The sequence below is a fragment of the Bos indicus genome, chromosome 7, assembly GCF_029378745.1.
Source record: "Bos indicus isolate NIAB-ARS_2022 breed Sahiwal x Tharparkar chromosome 7, NIAB-ARS_B.indTharparkar_mat_pri_1.0, whole genome shotgun sequence".
Lineage (NCBI taxonomy): Eukaryota > Metazoa > Chordata > Mammalia > Artiodactyla > Bovidae > Bos > Bos indicus.
This window is the reverse complement of record NC_091766.1, coordinates 48084709-48100828: the sequence shown is the minus strand read 5'-3', so window position 1 is coordinate 48100828 and position 16120 is coordinate 48084709. Positions and strand designations below refer to the sequence as shown.

Sequence of the window (16120 nt, the reverse complement as noted above, 5' to 3'; positions counted from 1 at the left end):
CCAAGTGACAGGTTTGCTCCTTCAAGACTCCAGTCCCTGACTTGATCAGCCACCCAAAGCCTGCATACTTTGAGAAGCTGGTGGGAAATTCAGTCTTCTCAAGATATAGATTACCTGCACATCTGTCAGGGTTTAGTTATACATGACTAATTCATCCTGCAGCATGAGATGGGGATTCATTTCCTTTGCAAGTTGACTTGGCAATTTTCTCTGCTCAAAGAACATTTAGAATAGACAGTGTGCATGGCAATCAGGAAGAAATAGATGCTATTAATTTTCCATTTGCAAACTTGAGATTGACTATAGAGCCTATATCCCATTCTCCTTGGAAAAACAGACCACGACCTCTCCTGTTTAGAGATGTGCAAAGTCCGAAAATTTAGAAAAGAGAGCCTTCTATTCCCCAGAGGCTCTGAAATGGGGCTGTTGTTAGTGGAGGCTTCTCCAAAGGGTTGGTACTGGTACCTGGCAGAGATGAGCATCACCACTGTCAGCACAAGCTCCTCCTCCTCCTTTCTGTGCACGTGGTTCAACATGGGATGCTGGTCCCCAGCTTGAGTGAGCACGTGATCTCCTTCCTCAGCTCATTGCTAAGGAATGAGGGGAAGGGCTGAAGGCACAGACTTACATGTCAGGATATCACGATGGACCTGCAAAGGCTGGAAATCCCAAAGGTGGCTAGCTTTATCCAGGGCTCGTTATACAATGTTCTGCCACAATGGAAATACTGTGTATCTGTGTTGTCACAGATGGAGTCATTCACTAGCTACATATGACTACTGAGCAACTTGGAATGGGATGGGTGCAAATGAAGAACTAAATTTTAACTTTTATTTCATTTTCATCAGTTTAAAGGAAAATAGTCACCTGTGGCTCACGGCAATTCTACTGGATAGCAGAGGTATCTGTGTGTGCCAAAACCAGTTTAGCACAGAGGTATGCCGAAGCCAGTTGTGTGTCCAAAGCCAATTGTGTTTAGCTGTCTTTGTCTTTGGGCTTCCCAGGTGGTGCTAGCGGTAAAGAACCTGGCTGCCAGTGCAGGAGACATAAACACACAGGTTTAATCCCTGGGTCGGGAAGATCCCCTGGAGAAGGGCATGGCAACCCACTCCAGTATTCTTGCCTGGGAACCCACAGACAGAGGAGCCTGGCAGTCTACAGTCCATAGTTTTGCAGAGTTGAACATGACTGAAGCAACTTAGCTAGTATATTTTCTTACTAGTTTTCTGAATGCTGTGACAGCTGCTCTACACTTACCTATATATCATCAATTTTAAAATAAAAATAATAGTAGAGGTAATAAAAATCATAGCTGGCACATGCTGAGTAATTACTGTATACCAGGTGTTTTCCTCAGCATGCTACATACCTTGTCTATTTCATAGTCACATAATGATACCTTGAGTTTACAGATATGATGAAATGGAGGCACTGAGGGTTTAAGTGGCTGGTTTGAGTCACCCAGCAAGTCAGTGGTCGAGCTGGGATTCACACCAGGCAGCAACATCCCAGAGCACAAATACTCCATTGCCTCTCCAGACAGTCCTCAGTGCCACTTCCTGGCTGGTGTTTTCAGATACAATCATGTTCTGGTTGTTGGAAGCCAGGTGTTGTCTTGAGGTCATTAGAGACCTGGGTATAAGCAATGGTCACACATTCCACGCTTTACAGAGTTCAGCTGTGGCTCCTGACTAGAAGGAAGACGGCAGCTAGACATGAGCGCACTCAGATTGCATAGACTTCACCTGGGTCTGCTCACCACCTCACCTCAAGTGGAGGGCAAGAGAGTCTTTTCCTCCCTGAGGTTTAGGAAGTTGGGCTGTGTTCTCCATCAAGTACCAAACCCCAGGCTCAGGAAAGAGGGGCTCTCCTAAATGCAGTCAGGTAAACAGGAGGAGAGGCTCTGCCTAGTATTGTTGTCTTCTGGAGAGGATTCACCCCTTGGCAGGGCAGATGGGGGCTGATGGGCTCAGCCGAGTGAAGGCTGGATGGGCATCTGAGTGAGACCCACAGATCCTTTATCACTGCCCATGTCCCTTCCAGTGGAGAGCCTGGGTGTTCGCTGGGGTCCCCCTGCATTGACAGATTCTAGCCTTCATCTGCATCTTGCCAGCACCGTGAGACATTCAGAACGCAGCTCTGTGTCATAATGGTGACTTGCTTGGCTTTTAGAATTTGGGAAAAGTGACAGTGGTGGGCTTCACTTTTTCTTTATTGAGACTTTATCTCCTTAGGTCTCTAATTCCTGTCCCTCTCAATGCAAACTGCTAAATGCAGTGCTGGGTGTTCTGCCTCTTGCTAGAGGCCCACTGCCTGGACCCTTTGTCAGGATTCTCAGGACCTAGAATTAGGGTAAAATCAGGCAGCAAGGGAAAGTCAGCTCCCTTCTCTGTGCCACTGTCCCTCCTTTGGGGATTCCTCTCCTCCAGTCTTAGTTCTTGCTGAGACTGTCAGATAGCCTGCACCTACCCATCCAGCATCTGGAGTTTCGTGTTCTCAGAAGGAGTGTTCATTAAATTTTCTCTGTCATACCCTAAAAGATGAGCTGGTTAGTTAAAGATGGGCTGCAGAAAAGGACTCTTTCAGGGACGAGGCATCCATCTGTCCATAAGGGAAATTCAAATCAGTTTGTCCAAAGGCCGGCAAAATATGCCACACTCAGAAACCCACATGTGAGCTGATGCAAAATTGAGAGTTGCTCATCCTGGGGTCTTTTGATATCCCAGGCTGCCTTTCCCTAAGAACATTAGCTATCCCTAAGTGTTTATCTCTTGGCATGAGTTCAGTGGAAAATGTGATCTTCTCTGGCAAACTGCAATAGCAAGTTTGATCAGGTTAGCAAAAGGACCCATAACAGCTTTTGGAGGCTGGTACGTGATGCTAAGACCACCCCAGCTTGCTTTCAGAGTGCAGAGGCAGTCCACGTTCAGGTTTGCATAGCGCTGCTTGCCTGGGAGTCTCAGCTCTCACTTTGTCACGCTCTTTACCTGTGAAGGCAACATCTTTGGGGCATTTTCACAGTGGGGTAAGGAGTTACATCCTGGTTGGAGAGAGAGTTCTGTTTGGAGCATTGCTTGTTGAGGGAAGAGAGCCCACAGACTTAATGTTTGTTCCATCTGCTTTTTCTCCAGCTTGCACGGACAAGGAGTTGAGAAACCTTGCTTCCCGACTCAAGGACTGGTTTGGAGCCCTTCATGAGGATGCAAACAGGGTCATCAAGCCCACCAGCTCTGAAACAGCCCAAGGCAGTAAGACACTTTACTCTTGCTAGTTTATTTCATTTTAAACACCACATTTCTTCAGTTACTGATATTGATTGACCACCCTGAGATGCTGTTGTTAAAAGAAACACTAACTTAAATGTACACAGTGACTTGAAACACACTGCAATTTCAGAAATATTAAAATACTGGAGGACAAGGAAATGCCTTAGAATCAAGAAAATACAACCACTTATTTTTTTAATTAATTATTTATTTTACTTTACAATATTGTATTGGTTTTGCCATACATTGACTTGAATCTGCCATGAGTGTACATGTGTTCCCCATCCTGAACCCCCCTCCCACCACCCTCTCCATCCCCTCCCTCTGGGTCATCCCAGTGCACCAGCCCCGAGCATCCTGTTTCATGCATCAAACCTGGACTGGTGATTCATTTCACATATGATATTTTACATGGTTCAGTGCCATTCTCCCATATCATCCCACCCTCACACTCTCCCACAGAGTCCAAAAGACTGTTCAATACATCTGTGTCTCTTTTGCTATCTCGCATATAGGGTTATCATTATCATCTTTCTAAATTCCATATATATGCATTAGTATACTGTATTGGTGTTTTTCTGACTTACTTCACTGTATAATAGGCTCCAGTTTCATCCACCTCATTAGAACTGATTCAAATGTATTCTTTTTAATGGCTGAGTAATATTCCATTGTGTATATGTACCACAACTTTCTTATCCATTCATCTGCCAATGGACATCTAGGTTGCTTCCATGTCCTGGCTATTATAAACAGTGCTGCGATGAACATTGGGGTACACGTGTCTCTTTCAATTCTGGTTTCCTCAGTGTGTATGCCCAGCAGTGGGATTGCTTGGTCATAAGGCAGTTCTATTTCCAGTTCTTTAAGGAATCTCCACACTGTTCTCCATAGTGGCTATACTAGTTTGCATTCCCACCAACAGTATAAGAGGATTCCCTTTTCTCCATATCCTCTCCAGCATTTATTGCTTGTAGACTTTTGGAAGCAGCCATTCTGACTGGTGTGAAATGGTACCTCATTGTGGTTTTGATATGCATTTCTCTGATAATGAGTGATGTTGAGCATCTTTTCATGTGTTTGTTAGCCATCTGTATGTCTTCTTTGGAGAAATGTCTGTTTGATTCTCTGGCCCACTTTTTGATTGGGTCTTTTATTTTTCTGGAATTGAGCTAAAGGAGTTGCTTGTATATTTTTGAGATTAATTCTTTGTCCATTGCTTTGTTTGCTATTATTTTCTCTCATTCTCAAGGCTGTCTTTTCACCTTGCTTATAGTTTCCTTTGTTGTGCAGAAGCTTTTAATTTTAATTAGGTCCCATTTGTTTATTTTTGCTTTTATTTCCATTACTCTGGGAGGTGGGTCATAGAGGATCCTGCTGTGATTTATGTCAGAGAGTGTTTTGCCTATGTTTTCCTCTAGGAGTTTAATAGTTTCTGGTCTTACATTTAGATCTTTAATCCATTTTGAGTTTATTTTTGTGTATGGTGTTAGAAAGTGTTCTAGTTTCATTATTTTACAAGTAGTTGACCAGTTTTCCCAGCACCACTTGTTAAAGAGATTGATTTTTTTTTTCTCCATTGTATATTCTTGCCTCCTTTGTCAAAGATAAGGTGTCCATAGGTGTTTGGATTTATCTCTGGGCTTTCTATTTTGTTCCATTGATCTATATTTCTGTCTTTGTGCCAGTACCATGCTGTCTTGATGACTGTGGCTTTGTAGTAGAGACTGAAGTCAGGCAGGTTGATTCCTCCAGTTCCATTCTTCTTTCTCAGGATTGCTTTGGCTATTCGAGGTTTTTTGTATTTCCATACAAATTGTGAAATTATTTGTTCTAGTCCTCTGAAAAATATTGTTGGTAGCTTGATAGGGATTGCATTGAATCCTATCCCTAGATTGGTTTGGGTAATATACTCATTTTCACTATATTGATTCTTCCGATCCATGAACACAGTATATTTCTCCATCTATTAGTGTCCTCTTTGATTTCTGTCACCAGTGTTTTATAGTTTTCTATATATAGGTCTTTTGTTTCTTTAGGTAGATATATTCCTAAGTATTTTATTCTTTTCATTGCAATGGTGAATTGAATTGTTTCCTTAATTTCTCTTTCTGTTTTCTCATTGTTAGTGCATAGGAATGCAAGGGATTTCTGTGTGTTAATTTTATATCCTGCAACATTACTATATTCATTGATTAGCTCTAGTAATTTTCTGGTGGAGTCTTTAGGGTTTTCTATGTAAAGGGTCATGTCCTCTGCAAACAGCAAGAGTTTTACTTCTACTTTTCCAATCTGGATTCCTTTTATTTCTTTTTCTGCTCTGATTGCTGTGGCCAAAACTTCCAAAACTATGTTGAATAGTAGTGGTGAAAGTGGGCACCCTTGTCTTGTTCCTGACTTAGGGGAAATGCTTTCAATTTTTCACCTTTGAGGATAATGTTTGCTGTGGGTTTGTCATACATAGCTTTTATTATGTTGAGGTATGTTCCTTCTATGCCTGCTTTCTGGAGGGTTTTTATCATAAATGGATGTTGAATTTTGTCAAAGGCTTTCTATGCACCTATTGAGAAAATCATACGGTTTTTATTTTTCAATTTGTTAATGTGGTGTATTACATTTATTGATTTGCAGATATTGAAGAATCCTTGCATCCCTGGGATAAAGCCCACTTGGTCATGGTGTATGATCTTTTTAAATATTGTTGGATTTTGTTTGCTAGAATTTTGTTAAGGATTTTTGCATCTATGTTTATCAGTGATATTGATCTGTAGTTTTATTTTTGTTGTGGCATCTTTGTCAGGTTTTGATATTAGGGTGATGGTGGCCTCATAGAATGAGTTTGGAAATTTACCTTCCTCTGCAATTTTCTGGAACAGTTTGAGTAGGATAGGTGTTAGTTCTTCTCTGAATTTTTGGTAGAATTCAGCTGTGAAGCCATCTGGTCCTGGGCTTTTGTTTGTTGGAAGATTTCTGATTATGTTTCAATTTCCGTGCTTGTGATGGGTCTGTTAAGATTTTCTATTTCTTCCTGGTTCAGTTTTAGAAAGTTGTACTTTCCTAAGAATTTGTCCATTTCTTCCATGTTGTCCATTTTATTCGCATATAGTTGCTGATAATAGTCTCTTATGATCCTATTTCTGTGTTATCTGTTTTGATCTCTCCATTTTCATTTCTAATTTTGTTGATTTGATTTTTCTCCCTTTGTTTCTTGATGAGTCTGGCTAATGGTTTGTCAGTTTTATTTATCTTCTCAAAGAACCAGCTTTTTTTGGTTTTGTTGATTTTTGCTATGGTCTCTTTTGTTTCTTTTGCCTTGATTTCTGCCCTAATTTTTACGATTTCTTTCCTTCTACTAACCCTGGGGCTCACAATTTCTTCCTTTTCAAGTTGCTTTAGGTGTAGAGTTAGGTTATTTATTTGACTTTTCTCTTGTTTCTTGAGGTAAGCCTGTATCACTATGAACCTTCCCCTTAGTACTGCTTTTACAGTGTCCCGTATGTTTTCGGCTGTTGTGTTTTCATTTTCATTCATTTCTGTACATATATAGATTTCATTTTTTATTTCTTCTGTGATTTGTTGGTTATTCAGCAGCGTGTTGTTCAGCCTCCATATGTTTGGATTTTTAATAGTTTTTCTCCTGTAATTGACATCTAATCTGACTGCATTGTGGTCAGAAAGGATGCTTGGAATGATTTCAGTTTTTTTGAATTTACCAAGGCTAGATTTATGGCCCAGGATGTGATCTATCCTGGAGAAGATTCCATGTGCACTTGAGAAAAAGGTGAAATTCATTGTTTTGGGGTGAAACATCCTATAGATATCAATTAGGTCTAACTGGTCCATTGTATCATTTAAAGTTTGTGTTTTCTTGTTAATTTTCTGTTTAGTTGATCTATCCATAGGTGTGAGTGGGGCATTAAAGTCTCTCACTATTATTGTGTTATTGTTAATTTCCCCTTTCATACTTGTTAGCATTTGTCTTACATATTGTGGTGCTCCTATGTTGGGTGCATATATACTTATGATTGTTATATCTTCTTCTTGGATTGATCTGTTGATCATTATGTAGTATCCATCTTTGTCCCTTTCATAGCCTTTGTTTTAAAGTCTATTTTATCTGATATGAGTATTGCTACTCCTGCTTTCTTTTGGTCTCTATTTGCATGGAATATCTTTTTCCAGGCCTTCACTTTCAGTCTGTATGTGTCCCTTGTTTCAAGGTGGACAACATATATAAGGGTCTTGTTTAATTTTTTTAAGTTGGGTTGCAAAGTTATCTAGTATTTAATACTGATTTTTAGGAAATACATTTAAGTACATATTAATATACAAAAATAATAAACTATCATGTATAAAATAGATAGGCAATAATATACAACACAGGGATTTATAGCCATTTTCTTGTAATAATCTAGAATGGAGTATAATCTGCAAAAACACTATGCTGTACACATGAAACTAACACAATATTGTAAATCACCTACACTTCAATTAAAAGAAGTATAAGTCTTCAATTAAAAGACCATCCCCAAAAAAAGAAATGCAAAAGACAAAATGGTTGTCTGAGGAGGCCTTACACATAGCTAAGAAGAGAAGCAAAAGGCAAAGGAGAAAAGGAAAGATATACCCATCTGAATGCAGAGTTCCAAAGAATAGCAAGGACAGATAAGAAAGCCTTTCTAGTGACCAGTGCAAAGAAATAGAGGAAAACAATAGAATGAGAAAGACTAGAGATCTCTTCAAGAAAATTAGAGATACCTAGGGAATATTTCATGCAAACATGGGCACAATAAAGGACAGAAATGGCATGGACCTAACAGAAGCAGAAGATATTAAGAAGAGGTGGCAAGAATACATAAAAGAACTATACAAAAAAGATCTTCATGACCCAGATAACCATGATGGTGTGATCACTCACCTAGAGCCAGACAACCTGGAATGCAAAGTTAAGTGGGCCTTCGGAAGCATCACTATGAACAAAGGTAGTGGAGGTGGTGGAATTCCAGTGGAGCTATTTCAAATCTTAAAAGATGATGCTGTGAAAGTGCTGCACTCAATATGCCAGCAAATTTGGAAACTCAACAGTGGCTGCAGGACTGGAAAAGGTAAGTTTTCATTCCAATCCCAAACAAAGGCAATGCCAAAGAATGCTCAAACTACCACACAGTTGCACTCATCTCACACGCTAGCAAAGTAATGTTCAAAATTCTCCAAGCCAGGCTTCAAAAGTATGTGAACCATGAACTTCCAGATGTTCAAGCTGAATTTAGAAAAGGCAGAGGAACCAGAGATCAAATTGCCAACATCTGTCAGATCACTGAAAAAGCAAGAGAGTTTCAGAAAAACATCTACTTTTGCTTTGTTGACTATGCCAAATCCTTTGACTATGTGGATCTCAACAAACTGTGGAAAATTCTTCAAGAGATGGGAATACCAGACCACCTGACCTGCCTCTTGAGAAATCTGTATGCAGGTCAAGAAGCAACAGTTAGAACTGGACGTGGAACAACAGACTGGTTCCAAATTGGGAAGGGAGTATCTCAAGGCTGTATATTGTCACCCTGGTTATTTAACTTATATGCAGAGTATATTAAGCAAAATGCCAGGCTGGATGAAGCACAAGCTGGAATAAAGACTGCCAGAAAAAAATATCAATAACCTCAGATACGCAGATGACACCACCCTTATGGCAGAAAGTGAAGAAGAACTAAAGAGCCTCTTGATGAAAGTGAAAGAGGAGAGTGAAAAAGTTGGGTTAAAACTCAACCTTCAGAAAACTAACATCTTGGCATCCAGCCCCATCACTTCTTGGCAAATAGATAGGGAAACAATGGAAACAGTGAGAGACTTTATTTTGGGGGGATCCAAAATCACTGCAGATGGTGACTGCAGCCATGAAATTCAAAGATATTTGCTCCTTGGGAGAAAAGCTATGACGAACCTAGACAGCATATTAAAAAGCAGAGACATTACATTGCCTACAAATGTCCATCTAGTCAAAGCTATGTTTTTTCAAGTAGTCTTGTATAGATGTGAGAGTTGGACTATAAAAAGAAAGCTGAGCCATGAAGAACTGATGCTTTTGAACTTTGGCGTTGGAGATGACTCTTGAGAGTCTCTTGGACTGCAAAGAGATCCAACCAGTCAATCCTAAAGGAAATCAGTCCTGAATATTCATTGGAAGGACTGATGCTGAAGCTGAAACTCCAATATTTTGGCCACCTGATGCAGAGAACTGACTCTCTGGATAAGAATCTGATGCTGGGAAAGATTGAAGGCAGGAAGAGAAGGGGATGACAGAGGATGAAATGGTTGGATGGCATCACTGACACAATGGACGTGAGTTTAAGCAAACTCCGGGATTTGGTGATGGACAGAGAGGCCTGGCGTGCTGCAGTCCATGGAGTCACAAAGAGTTGGACACAACTGAGTGACTGAACTGACTGATATTTCAATTAAGAAATATATAGAACCACACCATTTTCATAGCTTTAAGCTCTCCTGGCATGGCATATTCTTCCATTTTTTTTCCTTGTCACATAGAAAAAACTATATTTCTGTGTGTATGTATACACATGCACACTTTACAGACTGTTTTATGGCCTTCTTTTATCGTTCAGCAATACACTATGACTATCTTTCTATATAGTTGAGTAGTATTCTGCTTTGTAGACATGACATAAAATCTCAATATATTGATATAACATAATTCATGTAATTAGACCTTTATTTGGGAGCTTTGAAGTTGCTCCTAATGTTCAGCTATTATAAGCAACATGGTAGCAAACATCTTTGATATCTTGGGCTTTTGGACTTTAGTGAGACTGCATTTTGTTTTCCAGAGATAGACTACCTGACAAGCATTCCCTCCACCATCACCAAAGTGGCTCAAGATCATACTCCAAACCTCTCCATAAGCCGGAGAGCAAACTGGGGGTTAGGTCTGTGTGTTTGCACTTTGGTGGAGCCTCTCACTGCCTCTAACCCACAGGCCACTAGTGGGGCACTTCTCTACACTATGGCCAGTTGGTACAGAAGGGCTGACTCAATAACACAGTTGTCAAGATACATGGAGCTTTGGCATAGCTTTTTCTATGTAGTGATTTTTATTGATTTGTAAAAATATAAAAACACATGTTATTTAAAGCAGAGAGTATTTCACCCCATCCCTGATGTCACACTTATGTTGACAGGATTTCTGAATGTAATGCTCCTGGATTGAGCTAAGTGAGTAAGAAGTGATACTGGTAACTGCTGGGACCCAGAGTCTAACCAGCATCTGGTCTTCAGCCCAAATCAGAATATTCTTCATAATTTCAGGGTTATTCTTTGCTGTTCACAGCCACCTAGAGAATGTTGATCCAGAGGACAATTCACTCACCAGGTTGGAATTTTTACCAATTAAGGGAAAGGTCGATTCTGGGAAGCATATGCTATATATCCAAAGAGAGGGTCCTGGTGGTTGTGTGAGTGTGAAGAGGGATGTAAGATTCTTCCCATTCATGTCAAAGGTTCCTTGGGAGTTGTGGACAGTGGGAAGCTTTTCCCAGGGATCTTCCAGGAGTGGCTGAACCACTGGGCTTTCTGTATAACCTTTCAGTGAAGAGCAGATTGATATGAAAGAGCTGCTCCTCATAGCCTCCAGTCCCAGGAGACTCCTTCTGCTGACAGCCAGTGAGCCTGCAAAATGCCTGCCCTTGGCCACAAGCAAATTGAGTCCCTGAAGAGGTTTTTAGGTGTGATGTTCTGAAACAGTTGGAGATATAAAGGAAGGACACTGCATTCGTCCATGAGGCACAGGAGGGAGAGACATTGTCAGCACAGGAGTTCTGAAGGGGAAACCATGCAACCCTAGAAGTCCCATGAGTTTGGGGCCAACCAACCAGAAGGGCTAGTCTGTTCCCCCTGCATCCCTGGAGAGCAGATGCAGATACCTCTCTTCTAGAGCCTTACAAATAGGTGTGGGTGGGCTTGACTTTAGCCTATTGCCCAACCAGTTTGGCACTTCTTTTTGGTGGTCAGTAAGCAATATTAAAATTTCCCAGAATTCTGGGATGGAGACACGATCCTGGGGTGCCAGCAGTTGCTGTTCCAGACTTATCCCTAAAATGGGGAAATGGGCTCTGGCCCAAAAAGCTATGAAGAGGAAGGACCGATGGCGGTCAGGAATCATGTTCATAAATGGGTTTACTAGTCCTTCCTTTCCCACAGCTTTAGACCTTAAAGCAGCAACTGAAATGGAAAGATTGACATGATAGCTAGTTAGAACAGTGGAAAAAATGACTAAGCAAATTAAGAACAACTCAGATCTCACCAACCAATCAGACGACAACAGAGAAATGAAGGCTAGCACATTACGTTGGACTGTCATGTTTCCTTCGGCTCTTCTTGACTCACATTCTTGAGAGATCAAGAAATTATTACTAAAAACTGTAAGTCTAAAGAGGGGTGGCTAACATTTTTACAATACAGCTGAAGAAAATGAGAAACATATACAGAGAAGTTCAGTAACTTGCTCTTGCACATCACTGACCTGAATTCAGTGTCAAGCAATACAATTTTCAATTCACTTAAATTTTGTTCCTTTTATTCTGGCTTCTTTGAACCTACTGACTACTTGTTCATTGCCATTTCTTTTAAGAATGACTATAAGAACCATAGAATTTTGTGAATATGGAGAAGACAAGCACAAAGACATTGGACATACACTACAGTGTATAGATTGTACACTGGATGTGCACTGGACTATACACTTAATATACACTATACACTGACAGACACTGGACTGTACACTAGACACACACTGGTGTACACTGGACATACACTGGACATACACTGGACTGTACATTGCACAGTGGGATGTGCCCTTGGACTGTACACCAGGTGTACACTGGACTCTACACCAGATGTGCATTTGAACTGTGCACCAGATGTGTCCAGCTGTGTTCCAGATGTGCATTTGGGCTATGTGCCAGATATGTCCAGCTGTGTTCCAGCTGTATCCAGCTGTGTGCCAGATGTGTTCCAGCTGTAGTCCAGCTGTGTTCCAGATGTGTCCAGCTGTGTGCCAGATGTGTCCAGCTGTATTTCAGATGTGTCCAGCTGTGGTCCAGCTGTGTGCCAGCTGTGTGCCCAGATGTGTCCAGATGTGTTCCAGATGTGCATTTGGGCTGTATGCCAGATGTGGCCAGCTGTGTTTCAGCTATGCACCAGCTGTGCCCTAGATGTGCGCTGGACTGTGCACCACTGTATACAGTACACTGGATTGTACATACTGTATGTACACTGGACATACATTGGATGTACACTGGACTGTGCACTACTATACACTGGACTGTGAAGAAATTTAAACAAGTACCAGCATGATGTTTCTGATATATCATGGGCACACATCCTTCGAACATATATATGCAAAATGGCCAGCTCTAATGATGTCAGGATTTAGTTTCTTTTGATTTTTCCTTGAGGTCTAGATAACATTAGTCTGCTTTCAATATCAAGGTGCCAAAAAAGTTTAAAGATCAACTTGCTTACATTTTATTACAACCAAAGAGTGATTGATTCTAAATTATATAATGTATAGCTCAAAAACAAAAAACAAAACCCCCACAACTGAACTTAGCATAGATGTACATTTTTTTACCCATGATTCATGTTTTCCAAGAAGAAAATTTGGTGATAAACATTTGTAAAGAAGCTCTCAGAGTTCTGGGAACATTAAAAAATTAAGTTTCCCTTTCCCATGTATTAAAATGGTAATATCCTCTAACATGGATGAATATCACATAAATTATTCTGTACAAAAGTGTGGAGCCATTTAGTGTCAGAGTAAATTATTCCTTTATTCAGTTGCCCCTGAGGACATCATCAACATAGAGACTGTCCAGTCATGACCTTCAGTTAAAGAAGAGGCCTGATTATGTTCCACAGTATCTCTTCTTGAGAAGGGGTATTTTTCTAAGATGTGTTATAAGATATCAAAAAGAATAAATTTAAAAATGGAAGGATTTTTTATATTGGAAGGTGCTAAACTTTGCAACAGCTAGACAACCTCTCTCAACAAATTCCATTGGGCACTTCCTGTGTGCCTCTACAGGCTGAGTCTATGAAGGAAACAAGACAGTCTTTGCTGTCAAATAGCTAAGAGTCTAATTTACAGGTACGGAAAATGGGAGGGAAGCATAGGCTTCCATGAGAGCTCAGAGGAGGAGGTGCAACAGTTTACTGACCTCTGGACAGTGAAGACTCTTTTGTAAAGACACTGCTTTAAAGGGTGGGCGTGCTTTGTTCTGTCCTGTATCATGCTGGCTAAGCAGGGGTTCCTGGTGAGACACATAGAATCCAATGACAGGCTATAGGTAAGAACCCCAGAGGGACAATCAACCCCATCAGGAGCCTCCCTGACAGTTACTGTATCACCCCTTACATTGCTCATCCCTCAGCTTAGCACCCAAACCTACTGGATGTCCTCAGGGTAGGAGGATTCCATGTCATGCAAGGCAGAGGCAGCCCTAGAAGAGGAGGGACCAAGAATGTAGACTCAAGGTTGGGCCACCTGGGCTTGAATCTCAACCCCACAGCTGTATGACCTTGAATAAGTAACTTAAACCTTGAGCTTAAAAAAAAAAAATCTTTAGAGAGGATAAAGCATCATTTCATAAGCTGTTAGAAGGACTCAGTGAGTTAATCAACTATAAAATGCTTAGAAGAGTGCCTTAAGTAACACAAAAGTGAACTACTTTCATCATTTTCTCAGGAAAATAAAACCAGTCTTAGAAATCCAGATTATGGAATAATTTGAAATGGCCTGGTGGTTTTGATTCTGAAAGAAAGATGAGTTTTAGATGTGGGGGCATATCTGCTCTGGGGCTTGTCTGCAGTAGGCTTAATATCCCCAGTGTTAAGCCAAGTGTCATTATTTGAGTACATATAGTTTCCATTGTAGAAACAATTCTTTAAGAAAACTACCCCTCCTCCCCACACCTGGGAAATAAGAAAGAAATCATTGTCTGTGTCAATTTGGATTCCATATCATGTATCTCTTGAGGGGATTGCAGAAAAGAAAAAATGGAGAACAGAGGCAGGTGTCTGGCTTGTTTTCCCATTAATGTTCAGCCTTTTGGATTGAACAGTCCTTTGAGATATAATCACTGCTTCTGGATTGTGCCACCTCGTTTCATTTCACTGCCATCCTTTTCACAATAGGTTCTTTTGGTTTTTCAAATAATTTTTCCTCAATATAAAAGCATCGTTTGCAGTATTATCCACTAGTCCTCTTACTCACCATATTTGTACTCTTCCTTTCAGGTATCCCTTGTTTTAAGCAAGTCTGATTAATTCCTATTTATGAATTTCAAATATCTTTGTATAGATAGAATCTATACTCTCTATATACACAAAAACTCCTATTTATATAACAGATAAATTAGCACTGGGGATTTATTCCCATTAGAACACATTTTCCTCAAATGCTGACTTCCATTTTAGTGCATTTTAAATTGTTTCATTTGAAAACTAACCACCACCACATATTCTGGTAGAAGGCTGCTGAGAATATACCTGGGGAGGGGTGGGCCCTGGGGCACCCTTTGGGACAGAAAGCTGGGAAGCCCGCAGGGCAGGAGAGAGCAGGCTGAGACATGTCCTTTCCATCGCAGGGTTTGACACCAGTATCCTGCCCATCTGCAAGGACTCCCTGGGCTGGATGTTCAACAAGTTGGATATGAACTATGACCTCCTGCTTGACCATTCAGAGATCAACGCCATCTACCTGGATAAGTACGAGCCCTGTATCAAGCCTCTCTTCAATTCCTGTGATTCCTTCAAGGATGGCAAGCTCTCTAACAATGAGTGGTGCTACTGCTTCCAGAAGCCTGGAGGTAAGGCAGGAGGGAAGTGGGGCCCAGTGGCCAGGGCTGCCATGCTGGGTAGGGAAGGGCCATCTATCATGCACTGGAGAGACAGACAGGAGCAGCAGGCAGAAAAACACAGCTAGGGAACAACACATTCCTCCATCTGATGGCATGCGAAAAGGCTCATTTCTCTTAACTTTCAGCATGGTAGAGAAAACCCAAGAACATAATCAAGGAATGTGTTATTCCAGTCCTCCTTTTAGGAAAATCTTTTAACCTTTGTGCCTTAGCTTTTCCATCTGTAAAGTGGGTGTAGAAACCTGTTACATAATTTCCAAGGTCAGTGTAAGATTCTTAATGTCTTTATTTATTTATTTTTTTTAATTTCAGGTATACACGTGCTCCCCATCCTGAACCCTCCTCCCTCCCCCCTCCCCATACCATCCCCCTGGGCCGTCCCCGCGCACCAGCCCCAAGCATCCAGCATCGTGCACTGAACCTGGACTGGCATCTCGTTTCATACATGACATTTCACATGTTTCAATGCCATTCTCCCAAATCTTCCCACCCTCTCCCTCTCCCACAGAGTCCATAAGACTGTTCTATACATCAGTGTCTCTTTTGCTGTCTCGTATACAGGGTTATCGTTACCATCTTTCTAAATTCCATATATATGCGTTAGTATACTGTATTTATGTTTTTCCTTCTGGCTTACTTCACTCTGTAAAGATTCTTAATGTCTTTATTTTTTATACATTTTCTTCAGATTACGTTCTTGTGTGTTTGTTTTTAGTAGGGACTCTCTCTATACAAAGATATTAGAATTGTTCTAGTCATATGTATTGCAAATAGTTTATTTTTCCCCCAATTATGACTTTGTGTGTTTTTCCTAAGAAGAAATTTTAAGTTTTAAGATAGTCAAATTTCTCTGTCTGTATTTTAGGGATTCTGAGAACCTATACAGTTTATGTTAAGCTTACATAGGCATTTCCCACTGTGAGA

General features: G+C 40.8%; 1 protein-coding gene across 2 annotated transcripts in view; it reads left to right on the top strand.

Annotated features, from left to right (window-relative positions):
• Positions 1 to 16120, top strand: part of SPOCK1 (SPARC (osteonectin), cwcv and kazal like domains proteoglycan 1) — a 584015-nt gene that overhangs the window by 543189 nt on the left and 24706 nt on the right. For both annotated transcript variants that reach the window (XM_070793622.1, XM_019964962.2), the window contains 2 exons: positions 3132 to 3248; positions 14924 to 15145. In XM_070793622.1, coding sequence (XP_070649723.1) covers positions 3132 to 3248; positions 14924 to 15145 — 339 coding nt within the window. The remainder of the gene's footprint in view (positions 1 to 3131; positions 3249 to 14923; positions 15146 to 16120) is intronic.